Below are 15256 nucleotides of genomic sequence, written 5' to 3' on the forward strand. Positions count from 1 at the left end.
ATCAATTTTTTGTATGGGTTCTTTTGGGAGTTCACTTTAAACTGCTGTTCTACTGACCATTCTTAACAAAAGATACTAACATTTTATACTATGTTCTCTCAATGTTTTTACTATTGTTGCCAAGTATCCACTGAAAAACAATGACTGTAGAAATGTCTTCCAAATTGACAAATTGCTAAGAATTATCATTTAGATCAACATCTAACACTCTGGGCTTTAACTCCCATCCCCATTTAGTAATAATAGGAGATCTCTGAAAGTGTTGATATTAGAGCTAATATAGCGTATCTTCACAAAGTGTTCAAAAATGTCATCTGATGCATAATAAGTACTCTAAGGTAAAAGAAAAAGACAGGAAGTTCTACAAAGAACCAACTTTATCATAGCCTATATTAGGAAGCAAATCTGATTGGCTAATTACTAGATTTTTGTAATTATACAACCATTGTTTTCTTAACCAATGTTTACAAAAAGAAAACACAGAAAAGAAGCATCAGTTGGACTATAGCCTGTCTCCCTGTGATCATCTGCATAGTTGACACTTTTTGGGAAAAAAAAAAACATGTTATTTGTTCCCTAAGCAGCACGTGATTGGTTTTTTCATCATACAAAGACTAATTAGGAAGGCTGCTGTGATGCACAGAAATAATCCACTAAAAAAAATCAAAATTAATGGCAAAATTTAGTTCCCTTTGTGTTTGATTTTCATCTATCTGCACTCAGTTATAAACGAGCTATCAAAAAAATAAAAACTGCCCATTAGTGGTTAATTGATAATGACTTGTACTACCATTGATGACTCCCTGAAAAGAACTCTGTAAGTCTTTAGTTGAAAACCAAACAGGAACACAGAACTATAGAAGTTGTTCCTTCTTCTGACCCTGCCATGGAAGGTAGCATACAGCATACAGTAGTCAGTTTTAACATAAACAAGCTGATATAAGATTAGATCTACACATTGAAAAGATTTAAGTGAACTATATTTTTGCTTTGGCTTATTGTCTCTAATTAGTAATTAGTAGTATATACAGTGCAAGATTCTTTCTTTGTAAAAGTTCTTCAAGGTTTGAGAAAAATTCAATGCAGAAATGTCTCAAAGAGCTGAAATGTGCTATGCTGAGGAATAACATTTAATCATTAATTTGAGAGATGTGTTGTCATCTCATGACTGGAACTTTTTCACATTACAAGCATGACCCACTAAGTACTGTGAGTTCTGACACATCCATAGTAAATACATTGTGAAACCTCCTATCTCAACAAGCTCTGAACCACAAAAACAAAGTGCTGAGCCTAGTCCATTTATAAACAAGAAACTTAAATATGAAAGCCACCTTCAGTCTTGATTTGAAATAATGACAAATTAAAACCATTATTCCCAAATGTGTATACATTTAATTTGATATAATCGCCTCCTTTACAAAAAAGAAGGAAAGAAAGAAAGAAAGAAAGAAAGAAAGAAAGGAAGGAAGGAAGGAAGGAAGGAAGGAAGAAAATGAAAAAGATATAAAGTAATTTGAAAACAATGAGAATGAGGGCTTAGGAAGAAAAATGATGGGGTAAAAGTACTACAGCGTCACAGGATATTTATTATTTAGTTTTTTGATGAATAAAGATAAGAGTCAGAACTACTAAATAAAAGTAAGCATTTCAAATCTTTTAGAGTAAGTGTAGTAGTCACTTTTCTATTTGGGATTACAGCTCTAGAGAGCTTTGAATCTATCATGGAGGGGAAGGCATGGCAAAAATCAGCTACATGACAGGCAGCGGGAGCGGGACTGAGAACTCTCATCATAAAATAGGAGACTGAAGCAAAGAGATGGAGCTAGAAGTGGATCAGGGTTTTAAACTCTCAAAGCCATTCCCCGGTGATTTACTTTCTGTAGTAAGGCTGTACCTTCTAAACCTTCCCTAACAGTGCCACCAACTGAAGAACCAAGAATGGGCTGAGGATGAAACTTGGTGCTTAAGTCTTAGTGAATATTCACATGCAAGACAACCTACATTTATTCTTTGGTACACACACACACACACACACACACACACACACACACACACACCCATCATTTACCTAAAATTGTTACGGTATTGATGTGGGATTCCCCTCTGTATGCTGTGAATATCATTGATTAATAAAGGACTACTTGGGACCTATAGCAGAATAGAACTTAGATAAGCAGGTAAAACTAAACTGAATGCTGGCAGAAAGGAGGAGTCAGAGAGAGAAGCCATGGAGCCACCATAGACAGATTAACTGAAACTTTGCTGGTAAGCCATGACCTCATGGTGATGCACAGATTAATGGAGATGGATTAAATTAAAATGTAGGAGTTAGCCAATAAGAAGCTAAAGCTAATAGACCAATCAGTGACTTAAATAATACGGTTTATCTGTGATTATTTTGGGGCTGAGTAAGCAGAAACAAACAAGTGGCCTCATTCCAACACAGTCTAATAAAAACTCAGGAGTCAGAAATTGAGATAAAGACCTGGTAAATCCAAGGAGCAACAGAGTTCATTGACTGATGCGCTGCCCATGATTTTTTCTTATCCACCAGCCCAGGAAATCCCTCCTAAAGACATTTTCTCTCTTACTGTCCCTTTCCTAGCAGACCTTTTCATCCTCCAGCAATTCTGTAGCTGATCCCAGTCAACCATGGGCAAACTCCACCCTTTAGTTCAAGGTGGGCTGTACTGGCACAGCAGAAGGCTGTATAGACAATTCAACTACAGCATACACACATACACATGCACACACAAAAACACACACACAATCAACAACAAAATATTCACTGTACAAATAGGATTAATGAGAATGTTTAAGTAACAAAAAAACATAGAGAATGGTAAATATTTATTTAAACAAACTTAAACCGGTATTTGTTTACGTGAGAAATTTTTTCTATTTTTCTACCTCTGATGTTAACAGGACTCCTCCAATACACAGAAATTATATTTACTAACAAAATCTGTTTAAGATATTATATTAGTAAATGTACTGTCTCTGGAAAATTAAAATGCAAAAATATTTCCCATGATGAAGTCCAGCTATTTATGGTGAATATACTATACATTCATAAAGACAGTAATCATGAGGTAGTTCCTACAAATCAGAAGTTAAAAAGCCCCTAAAACATCACTCTGTAAAAAGCAAAGTTACCTGGTCGATTACAGACAGGGTAATAGATTGTTCTATAACTGAAGTGGATACTGATCACAGCATGAGAAGGAACAGACCCTATAGGGTTAGAGGGGAAAGATATAACTAGTGAAAGGAAAGCTGCATTTGAGAATATGGAAAACATCACTGCATACTTCTGGTTGTTTCTCAGACTATTATACATGAAAAAGGGATTTTGACTAAAAAAAGATATTGTCTGAACCACTCTGAAATAAGACTAAACTAGTCACAATTAGATATTTTTTTTTTATAAAGTAGTCAAGTATGGTTCAATGTAATGGAAAGCACAGGCCAGGAATGGAGGGCTTTGTACAGGGCGTCAAGAGAGATGGAATTCACAATGGGAAGTGTAAAGCTTATTGATGTGAAGGCAGGTAAGCGCTCATTTGGAAGAGTCACACATGGGATCATGACTATCAAACAGCAATGTGCTAGGGAATATAAAAACTGATCAAACAGGTTTTCTATCACCTGATTCAAAATTTCAGAGAGAAGGGAATGGGACAGGAAATTTCATCACAAAGTATTTAAAACAGAAGAATAATGTAAAGAGAGCCCATGTCTTAAAATGAAGTCAACTCTGACTATTCTATAAAAATTAAAAGAGGAAGTAAGAAGTTGTATAAAGATAAGGCCATTTTGGGAAAGAATTATGAAATAGAAATTGTGTCTTAGTGCATGTAGTAAATTGTTTTCTTTTTTGCATTGCACTATAAATTCAAAAGCAGTGCTTCCATTGTTCCTTCTTTCCTAGTGTCCAGGGCTGACAGTGCAATACTTCAAGTAAAAAACACATAATATCAAATATTTGTTAACTATTATATTAGGAAAGAAAAATCAGAATAAGATTGTTTTTAACTTTTAGGTATAAGCATAAAATACAAAGGAACACTTCCACTCTCTCACCCATCTTTCCAGTCACAGGACTTACTCTCTAGACAATTATGTGACATATTTAAAGTTTTATTTTCTGCTTCCTATCACCATGCTAAGGAACTTACATACAGAGAGAGACAAGAAAGAAAAGAGAGGAAACAATGAGTCAATTTAACAGGGCTTTATTCTCATCTACAGGGAAGAGGCCATTTCCTGGTATGTTATTTGGGCTCATTAGCATTCGTACTGTGTTTGCAAACACAAAGACTCATCATCTCTGTGGTAAGGAAAGTATCTAATTCTACCTAGGCACTCTCTCACAAATTAGATGTTTCAGGGTCTTAAAGGTTGATTAAGTTGAACTGGATAACAAATGAAGTGAGTAAGGATTTTCTGTAGGTCACAGAAGAAAAAAACATCACATATAATAATAAGGACAACACAAGCAACAAATGATCAGAATAGCTGGAATCTTATGATCACTCTACACTATGGGAATGCAATGACCCAATGGAAGCCTCAAGTCATTAATTATTCCACTGAGCAGACATGATTTTTGTTTCTTACATCTCAAAGGGGTTATTTCTGAAGTTGGTATTAAAAGGGACAAACTCCCCAGGGTTTCTTTACTTACCGCAGCAAATAAGTAATAGCAAAAAATAAGATAAAAAAAAAACCTCACTAACAGAACAAGACAAAATGAAAAAAGGAACCATGAATTGCAACAAAATTTTATAAGACTGGAAAGAAGTTACAAGTATAAGAAACCAATAGAAAGGCAAAAATGGCTAGAGAGATGGGTCAGTGGTTTACAGCACTTTCTGATCTTGCAAGAGCCTTGAGTCTGATTCCCAGAATCTTTTGCCATCTTCTAATCTACATGGGTACATGTTACCCATATATATTCCATTCTTTCTTAACAATATAATAACTAGTTTTCCACATACATATGTGTTTGTGTACATACACATATGAAGGCAAAACATTCACAAATGTACATTGTTTTAAATAATTTGAAAAGGAAAGGCAAATCTACAATCTGATAATTTGATTTTACAGATGAAAAATGCTAAAATGCCAATTTTACAAGCACAATAGCAAAGGTCCTCTAAATGACTCAGCATCCAAAAGCCCTTAGGACTAGGAAGAAGTAAAGCCAGCTGATTAAAACAAGCCAACATTGCTCCTGGGTGATGCCTCTGTGTTAATTGGAAGAGGTCTATACATACTTCTGCAAAAGGAGATCCCAGCTTTATTCTATGAAAACTATAGACATAGGAGCCTCCAGACACAGAAACTGTGAGTTCAGAAGATGTCTGAAAATAACCTGACTGAGAGTAGGTGAACCACTCATCTGCATGTCCTGCTGTTATTTCAATGCCAATAGATGAATGCCTATATTTCATGCCTATTCTACTCATTTCATATACCTGTTCTATAATACACTGCAAATCCCAGTGCAAGAAAATGAAAACATTTCCAGAGGGAAAAAAACTCTTCACTTACTGTCACCATTTCACAAAGAAACTCACATGCAGCATCTGTATATGATGTGGGAGTGTCATATCAATCTGTTGCTCTCATTGGTTAATTAATAAAGAAACTGCTTGGCCTGATAGGTTAGAACATAGGTGGGTGGAGTAAACAGAACAGAATGCTGGGAAGAAGGGAAGTTAGAAAGACACCATGCCGCTCCTCTCCAGGGCAGATACGATGAAGCAAGCCACCAGGTCAGACATGTTGAATCTTTCCCAGTAAGACTGGTGCTAACACAGATTATTAGATATGGGTTAAAGCAAGATATGAGAGTTAGCCAGAAGAGGCCAGATATAATGGGCCACGCAGTGTTTAAAAGAATACAATTTGTGTGTTGTTATTTTGGGGCATAAACTAGCCAGGCGGCCGGGAGCTGGGTGGCAGGAATGCAGCCCACTGCTCCTTCTACAGAATGTATACATAGAATTTAATGACCTTTCTTACATAAATATAAAATAGAACTCTAATCATGTATCACAGCACAATTAAGTAAAACTTGCAAGATGACATTCAGAGATAAAAATAAACATACACGCAAAAATAATATCAGAAAGAGAGGCAAAGGTAGCTAGATAGAAAATTTGATTTTTAAATATCTGCAATTTATACACAAAATATATTTTTAAATATTTTAATGATATAATTTAATTTAAAAAGAAATTGTAAACAAATTCTTAGAGACTATGAAAGCATAGTTGCTAAAAAAAGCAGTTGAAAGACAAGATCATCTTTCAGAGTATAACAAAAAGTGAAAATGATGGGTATGTTAAGAGAAAAAGACAAAATCTACAAGATTCGATATACACATACTAGGCCCCCTTAAAAGAATGAAAAAAAAAATAGGAAAAGAAGGAAATCAACAATTACATAGCACATAAAATGTCCTAGAACTGAAGGCTCACAATTTTCAGATCAATCTTCTTAGGCAATGCCTATAACACTAAATTCTTGCATGCAACATCTCTAACACAAACCCTTCATTCATCCTTACTCCCAAAAAGCCTGTTCCAGTTCTCCATAGTTATGTTTAATCTACCTCTTATCACACAGATTCTTTCCACAAAATATCTATTTCTCCATTTTGTTCTCAGGAAAGATGTAATATTCTGTCTCTCAGCATGTTAAAACCTGGAGGTCATAGTTTCCAGACAAAGAGCTACAGAACATAGCACAACATGAAATGTTAGATCTGGGACATGTTTTAAATTCACCTTTGTGTGTACCAGCCCTCCCTCTTCTTTCTGAACCCTTACACTGACTTGCAATATAGCACATTTCAAAGTGTAGAATATGATTAGAGAGATTACAATGAAGACACAACTTGCAATAACTCACTAATTTTGTGAAAACATACCTTCAAGAAGTACTTCTTTCCTAGCAATATAAGGAAGAATGGAAATAAATGAATAAAACATTATTTTTTTCAAAAGTCTTAGCTAACAAAATTCCAAGTATAACTATTTGGTTTCATGCCTCTTTTCTAGCAATCAATTCTATAACATCCAAACAGGTTTTATAATTGAAAAGAAGAACCTTCCTGTTATATAATAAATGACATCTGTCCAAATTTAGCCCTAACCCTAAGATAGTGTTATCTGGAGACTGGGCCACTGGGAGTTAATCAGGTCCATATGGAGTAACAAATTTAGATAGTTGGTTATAAGAAAAACTCACCAGGATTTGCACACATATACTTTCTAACACCCAACCCGCCTTTCTTTCTGCCATTTGACAAAGCAAAAAAACTTTCCCCTGTAATCAGAGAGTGCTAGTTCATCTCCAGACCACCCTGACCCAAATAATCCCACAAAAACTATATTAATTACAACACCATTTTACCAATGACTCAAGTGTATTTCTAGGTAGCTCTTACATCTTAAATTAACCAGTATCTATTAATCTGTGTATTGACACGAGGGCACAGCTTCCTGGGCTAGATTCTGTTCTGGTGTCTTTCTCCTTCAGCAGCTACATGGCATCTTCTTGACTCTGCCAACTCTCTCTATATATTTCTGTTTGGATTTCCTGCCTGGCTATACTCTGCTAAGGCATTGGTCGAAACAGCTTTATTTATCAATCAATAAAAGCAACATATACACAAGGACACCCCACATCATCTCCTCTTTTCAGTCTAATTAAAAAGGAAGATTTTAATTTTGGCATAGTAAAATTACATATGGCAAAACAGATACCAAGCAAGAATTACAGTTACAATTTGCATAAATATATTAGGACAGTGAAAAATAAGTTAATTTTAAATGTCATTGCTAATCTTTTAGTTTTAATTGGAATAGCAAGAAAGAAGAGAGGGGAAAGAAAGGGAGAGGAGGGAGAACTAGAGGATGGGAAGGAAATCTTCAGTTGCCTTTGTAAACTTGCCAAGTCTATCTTCCTGATCTATTCACTCACGTCTCGGATATAGATACTGGCCTGTGAGAGCCCTATATCCTAGAATTCCAATTCCTAGGAGCCTTGGCCAGAGTCAGCCTCCAACACAATGTCACAGATAAAAGGGAATGAGGGACCAGATTATTTGTCTCCTTTATTACTCGAGCTCCTTCACTTGAAGGCTGCTACAAATGACCTTTGGTTCTCAACCAAAACCCAGTGCTTCACTCAAGACTCCCATTGGGTTCCCACTTATTAATATTTTCATCAAGTGGCAGAGAAGCAGTTAAAATTTTAAGACTTCCAACTCAGCACTCCTTTGAACACTCTAGTTTTCTCTCTGAAACTCAACTATGAAAATAGCCTTTTTGAAAATAATACCTACTAAAATTGAGTATGCCATTTGTTTCCGCTTTGAGACCTGGATCAATACTCACCTTTAACCATTCTGCACTCTCAGGTTAGAATGCCTTTCTTCCTGCTACCCCTCTGATCAACTTCTAAATATGTTTCCAAGTATGCTTGAATGTCATTACCACTTGTGTCTTATGTTGCCATCACACAATGAATATATTATTTATTAATTGTTTAGTCTTATAGCACTTTCTACTTAAAATATATTCATGCAACATGTGTCTAGATAGATAGATAGATAGATAGATAGATAGATAGATAGATAGATAGATAGATAGATAGATGATAGATAGAAGATAGATAGATAGATAGATAGATAGATAGATAGATAGATAGATAGATAGATAAAGGATACTTAATAACTATGACAATCTGTCAATTTCTTTTATTTAGATTTAATAAGGTATTAAAGGAAAGCACAATGAAGTGTGAGAGGCATGAATAATATAAATCTAACTATCCTCAAGATCTTCCTTATACCATAAAAGCCATGAAAGTTTAATTTATTTTATCATTTTATCTTTGAGTATTGTCATTCAATTAAAAATTGTAACAGCCTTATTTATAACATGATAAGTGGTTAAAATTCTTTTCAATTATTCAGTTGAAAAATTGAAGTGTTTTGCAATTGAAAAATTGAAGTGAAAGTTATAATTTCAGTGGTGGGTAATGCTTATTTTGTAAAAGGTTACAAGGTTGTTCATAAGATATAGTCACAAATAAGAAAGGTCAATCCCTTTGTGGGCTGAAACAAATTTTAAGTTCTGCTTAGGAAATGGCTTTTCATTACCAAGAGAGACTAGTCAGGAATATCAACAGGGTAAAGGGCCAAAGGGTTCAGATCAGTTGATGTTTACAAAAAATTTCCCAGCATCCCACAAAAGGTACAACAATTTCCACACATGATTAAGTAGATATGTCACTGTTTAATATTACAAAACAGCTAAGTATACCCTTAACACTTGAAATGGCTAAACACTAGCAATAACATCTTGTTGTTAGAGTTTCTTGTTAATTACCTTGACCATAAATTTTAGAGATTCATTCTGACAAAAGAGCAGTTGACCTAATATGTATTTAATATTTCCTTTTTGTAAAACAATAGTTTTGAAAAAGCCAGATGAGAATGTGAAAAGCATTTTAAACCATTAGATAAAAATATCTGTTGAAAAAAATCAAACCATTGTTTAATTTGACCAAGGTCAACCAATTTTTGAAAAAGAAACCAAATGCAATATGTAGCAAAGAAAATTTCTAAAAGACTTCAATCAGAGACATCAACTCATTGCTACTCATTAAATTCATCCAAAGTACCTTTAACATATCAAAAATCATTCATTTCTAGTAAAGGCTAAGTAATCATTATCAAAAAACTTAGGAACAATTTTTTTTAATACTTGCATATAAAGAAGGCAACTTAGAGAATACATCTAAATCTAAATACAAACTTCATGAATATTTCATCTCTGCCTTACACATATAGCCTGAATGTAAGTATTTGCAATTCGTAACAATTTATGTAAGAAACACAATTTCACGGTATGGAATTTTCCACTTGTGTCATGACGTCAACACTCAAAAGGCTTCTGATTCTAAAGCATTTTCAATTTGAAATTTTAGATTTGCAATGCTCACTACAGATTTAATTATTTTACCACTTGCATAGAAATGACATTTTAAAATTTATTCATTCAATACTTAATTTTAACAGCAAGGAAATTATGAGGACTCATAAAACTATGAAAATAAAATAAATGATAATGTAATATTTTAAAAGATAATAAATCCACTACCTGAAGTAATAACACAGTTTTCAAAAATGGCAAACCTGAAGAACTAAGAAAGAGCAAACTGTTGAATACATTCATTCAAAACTGGGCTTAAATGGGCCCCAGTAGTATTGTGGTACACAATTAACATAGTAAGTTTGGTGCCATCTTGAGCTACGTGCCAATGCCTTATCATGAATAAGAGAAAAAAAAAACAAAAACAAAAAAGAAAAAGGGACATACCTTCAATTTGGATCCATGTGGTATCACAGATTTATTCTGCTTGGGTGGAATATGCAGCTCCCATTTTCCATATTCTAGCTTTTTATATGGGTGAGAAAACGGATTCCATCCATCTAAATAATAAAGATCATGTAATCAAAAACTTGATAGGACTAGGAGTTTAGTAAAACATAATATATTGTTTACCTACAAAAAAAAACTGCTTTAACAAAACCTGTTTTCTAATGTAATAATCAAAGTACTCTGCCCTTCTTCTTGTATCCCTGTTTGGATTTCCCATCTAGCTATATTCTGCTCTGCCATAGGCCAAGAAACTTGTTTATTAACCAATGTTAATAAAACATATTCATAGCATACAGAGGAGCATCCCACATCAGTATAACTAATGAGGATATTTTTTAAATGAGGCATATACCAAAAAACAATTAATTAGATTTTTAAATAAATGTTAAAGGAAAGACTGCTACATTTTATCACTAACATAAGCCTAACTCCATAGATAGACTAACAATGCAATCTAACACCTGTATGAATTCACTTAAGAAACAGGAGAGAAACATGTGAAAAACATAATTCAAGGAACAAAGGAAACAAAACAACAGATGAGCAGGCTAAGAAAATATTCAGAGGAAGAACTCTGAATGACCAGTAGACATGAGCAATAAAACTCAAGATAATTTAGATCATGGAATCACCAACTCATTGCTACTCATTGACTTAGCAAAAACTAAAGGTTCAGAATATCAAATATCCAATAAGGTCATAAAACAACAGTACTTCAGAGGGTACAAATGGCTGAAAATAGCTTGGCACTGAATTTATGCTAACCCAATGGCCCAACAAGTCTATTCCCAGGCAATACCTTAGACAAATTCTCCTAAGTGAATTCAAGAGACTACTTAGAACTGATCACTAAAGATTTAACTGCAAAAGCAAATACTACTACTACTACTACTACTACTACTACTACTACTACTACTACTACTACTACTACTACTAAGCAACCATATTTTACAGAAGCTATAGAATACAGAAAATGCATGCAGGTGGGAGAATTAAACAATGAGGTGTCACACAAAGATGTAATAGGGATGTATCAAGTAGATAAATATAAAACTGCAAAGCTGATTGTTAAGGGGAACAAAAAGAATATCACTTATATCAAACTCAAGAAATATGTAGAATGCAACAGATAGAGACATGTGCATGTTGTGAAACTATTAAAACTGAAATGAAATTGTGAAACAACATCTACAATGATTTTCTCTAAGATAGGAAAAAATTAAATATACACATAGCAGAGAAACAAATGAAACAAGACGGCCAAAATATTTATAATATTCAAGCCAGCTATATAAACATAGGACTTCTCTATCTTTTTAGGATTAGAAAAATAGCACAATAAAAATTCATGTCAGGTCTCTGTACAGAAATAACTGTCCAAATATCTTTCTTTACCATCAATTATAAAGTGATATTATCAGGCAAAGGGCATCAGATCTTAACATATTTATGATTCCAAATATAGACTACCAAGCTACTTTCTGGGTTGGCAGTTTCAATTCATACCCCCACCACAGCTGCACAGGGGAATGTTCAACTACCCATATCCTCAGCAACACCAGAGATTATCATTTTAATAACAAGACATGCCTGCCTTGCTCAGCCAGGGTTCACTAAAAGAATTAAGCGCTACTACCCTAAGGAACCACAGCAGGAAATAAATAAACTCCTCTTTAATGCATCAAGAATAGAACTTGTTATACACCATCCTTGGGAGAATTGAGGAAACAGACACTCCAATAATTTTCTGCATCCCATGGATCAGATGCACAGCTAGCACAAAAGAAGCTTTCTCTCATTATTTTTCAGGCAATAATGATAACGTTTGATATACACTGTCTTCATTTCTTTTCAAAAAATAAGCTGTAATTGGAACAATGATTACTCTCTTTAACCTTATTGTTATTTTGGATAAATTGAGTTGTATTATATTTCCTTTTAAATATCTTTCATTAATTTCCAGTTTTATTGAAATGAAGATAATAATGTGGCTTACTTTGAGGTTTAATACAGTGACAATCAAAGCATTTATTTATTTACCAGCCTATTTACTTTTAGCAGCTGAAGCCATTCAATTTTCTTAGAATAAATTTTGCAGACGAGTCCAACATGAAACTATATAAAATAAATCAAAGCAGAGGTGATCTGCTGGATATATCTGTATGTGTCTGGACTACTCTACCCTCTCAGCCTCCCATCTATCCTGCAGATAGAACTCAGTTCTTCTCTTTATGTGACATAAGTGTGTGGTGCATGCCTGTGTGAGCTTATGTATGTAAATGTAAGTGTGAGTGCACATGCCTATATATGCGTTCATAAGCCAGAGCACAACATCAACTACCTTCCTCAATTGTCTTTGCCTTATTCCCTTTGAACATAGAGGTCAGCCTTTCTGTTCGCTTCCAAGGAAGCTTCTAGGATCTTCCAGTGCCCACACCCCAACACTGCAGTAATGTACGTTTGGTCATGCCTGGATTTTACGTGGGTGCTGAAGAAATCAACTCAAGCCCTCATGCTGGCACAGGAAGCTCTCTTACCCACTAAGCTATCTCCATAGCCCAGAGTTCTGTTCTTAAAATCTGTGAGTTATTTGTGGAGGGTTAAGGACTCAGGGGCTTCCCTCTGCCCATGTTAGCATGTCTATTGTTGTCATATGTTCAGCTCATGTTGAAGCAGTCATGTTGGTGACGTTTTATGGCTTAAGATAATCCCAGAAGACACAATTGCACAGATGGAACATCCAGACCTCCAAATATAGGAAAACAAACTTCAGTCCATATCTTAAAACATACATAAAATTAGCTCAAAATGGATCCCAGAAATAGGCTTAAGAATTCTAAAGCATTTCAAATAAAACTACAGTAAATTTCTATTACCTCAGTTCTTTAATACAATGCTAGATATAGATGGAACAAAAGAAAAATGATAAATCACACTATTCACAATGAAAAAATGAGTAAACAAAGGACATTATCAAAAAATGAAGCAGCAAGGGAAGAAAATAATTGGAAATCATTATAAGCAATAAAGTTACTTGATTCTACGGTTTCTAAATAATATTTACAATTTAATTATTAAAATACATTTTCAAAGCAAGCACAGGATTTTAATAGATGTGCCCTTCAAAATAGCAATGTCCAACAAGCACACAAGGGATGCCCAATGCAGTTAGTTATGGGAATACAAAAATCATAATGAGATGCTGTGCTCACAGATGTAAGGCTATTGTGAAAACAATGGATATAAAGTAAACTGGAGGGTGTGGAGAAATAAAACTTCACACATTGCTAATTAAAATGCAGAACCATGTCACTACTTTGGAAAACAGGCTGGAAAGTCTTCAAATACTAGTGTTAGCACTGTACTCAGTAATTTGGCTCAAACTTATATGTCAAAGTTAAATCAAAGCAGATTGTGCTGTAGAGTTCTTTGTCAACTTCAGACACGCTAGAATCCCCTTGGAAGAGTGAGCCTCAGGTTAGGAATTACCTCCATCAGACCAGACTGTGCACAAATCTATGGGCATTTTTTTTCTTTTGATGTATGAATCATATAGAAGGCCCAGCCCACTACAGGCAGTGCCATCTTTGACAGGTGGTACCGGGGCATATAAGAAAACAAACAGGCAAGCCAGGAGGAGTAAGCCAGTAAGCAGTGCCCCTTCAAGATTTCTACTCCTACTCCTCCTCTTCTTGAGTTGGTACTTTGGCTTCCCATGATGGGCTGTGATCAGGACATATAAACCAAATAAATCCTTTCTTTCCCCAGTTGATTTTGGTCATTGTGTTTACCAAAGTAATAGAAAGAAAGCTAGGACACGGATGTCCATACAAAGCCTTTCATGTATAGTGCTCATTTGCAATATAATTCATAGTCATCAAAAGCTGAACACTATCAAAACATCTAAGCAATCGGTAAAGAAAATGCTTTGTGTTCATATAATAACATATTTGTTCATACAGAAATGTGGCATACTAATACACAGTAGAACGTAGAATCCTATGAACCCAATTTATATTAAGGGAAAGAAGCCACAATATGTGCATATTCCACACTATTTATACAAAATATTTGTGGTAGGTAAAATCTGTATTGTTATTGCTAGGACTGTGACAATTAGAAAATGACACCTGAGTGAATACAAGATTTCTTTTCAAGTAAGGAAAATGTCTTAAAACTGAGAGTGATGGTTATTACACAAACCAGTTTATAATTACACTAAGTAAATATGAGGGAAGTATTACTTTAAATAGGTAAAATGCATGCTGTAAGAATGATCTCATATTGAAAAAATACCACAATAAAACTGTTCAAATAATTCAGAAACTGAGCTCAGGTAGCCTTATTTGTTTGTTGTCATTGATCTTCGCCTAGGACTCAAATCAAGTTCTGTCAAAGATATTGTAAAGGAAAAGGCCACATAGGGAGACATATAAAAATTTAACACTAAGAAGATAGCCTGGTCAATAGGTAGAATAAAAAGTCAAGTTTGATGGCTAAAGATGTCTTTGAAGAGAAATGACTAAAAGTTTAAAGGCTTGCCGAGGCAGAGCAATTTGAGAGCTTAGGGCTAGAGAGAACAGAGAGAAAAATTGGAACCAAAAATAAGAATATATAACCGTCTTTCCATCTGGAGCCCAAACAAGCTGGTTATGAGTGTGGGACAGGATTGCTGAGAATCTGAGGACAGCCTGGGCTACAGAGTGAGAGTCAAGCTAACCTGTACTATCAACACTACCAAGCAAAAATGTCTTATCTCACAAAAATAAATAAATAAACCAAAACAG

The 15256-nt window shown here is 34.6% G+C and overlaps 1 protein-coding gene across 1 annotated transcript in view; it reads right to left on the reverse strand.

The window, feature by feature from the left end:
- Positions 1-15256, reverse strand: part of Gbe1 (1,4-alpha-glucan branching enzyme 1) — a 241182-nt gene that overhangs the window by 153529 nt on the left and 72397 nt on the right. Inside the window, exon 3 of the mRNA XM_005345231.2 lies at positions 10407-10519. Within this exon, the coding sequence (XP_005345288.1) occupies positions 10407-10519 (113 nt within the window). The remainder of the gene's footprint in view (positions 1-10406; positions 10520-15256) is intronic.

Source organism: Microtus ochrogaster, chromosome 2 (assembly GCF_000317375.1).
Source record: "Microtus ochrogaster isolate Prairie Vole_2 chromosome 2, MicOch1.0, whole genome shotgun sequence".
Taxonomy (NCBI): Eukaryota; Metazoa; Chordata; class Mammalia; order Rodentia; family Cricetidae; genus Microtus; species Microtus ochrogaster.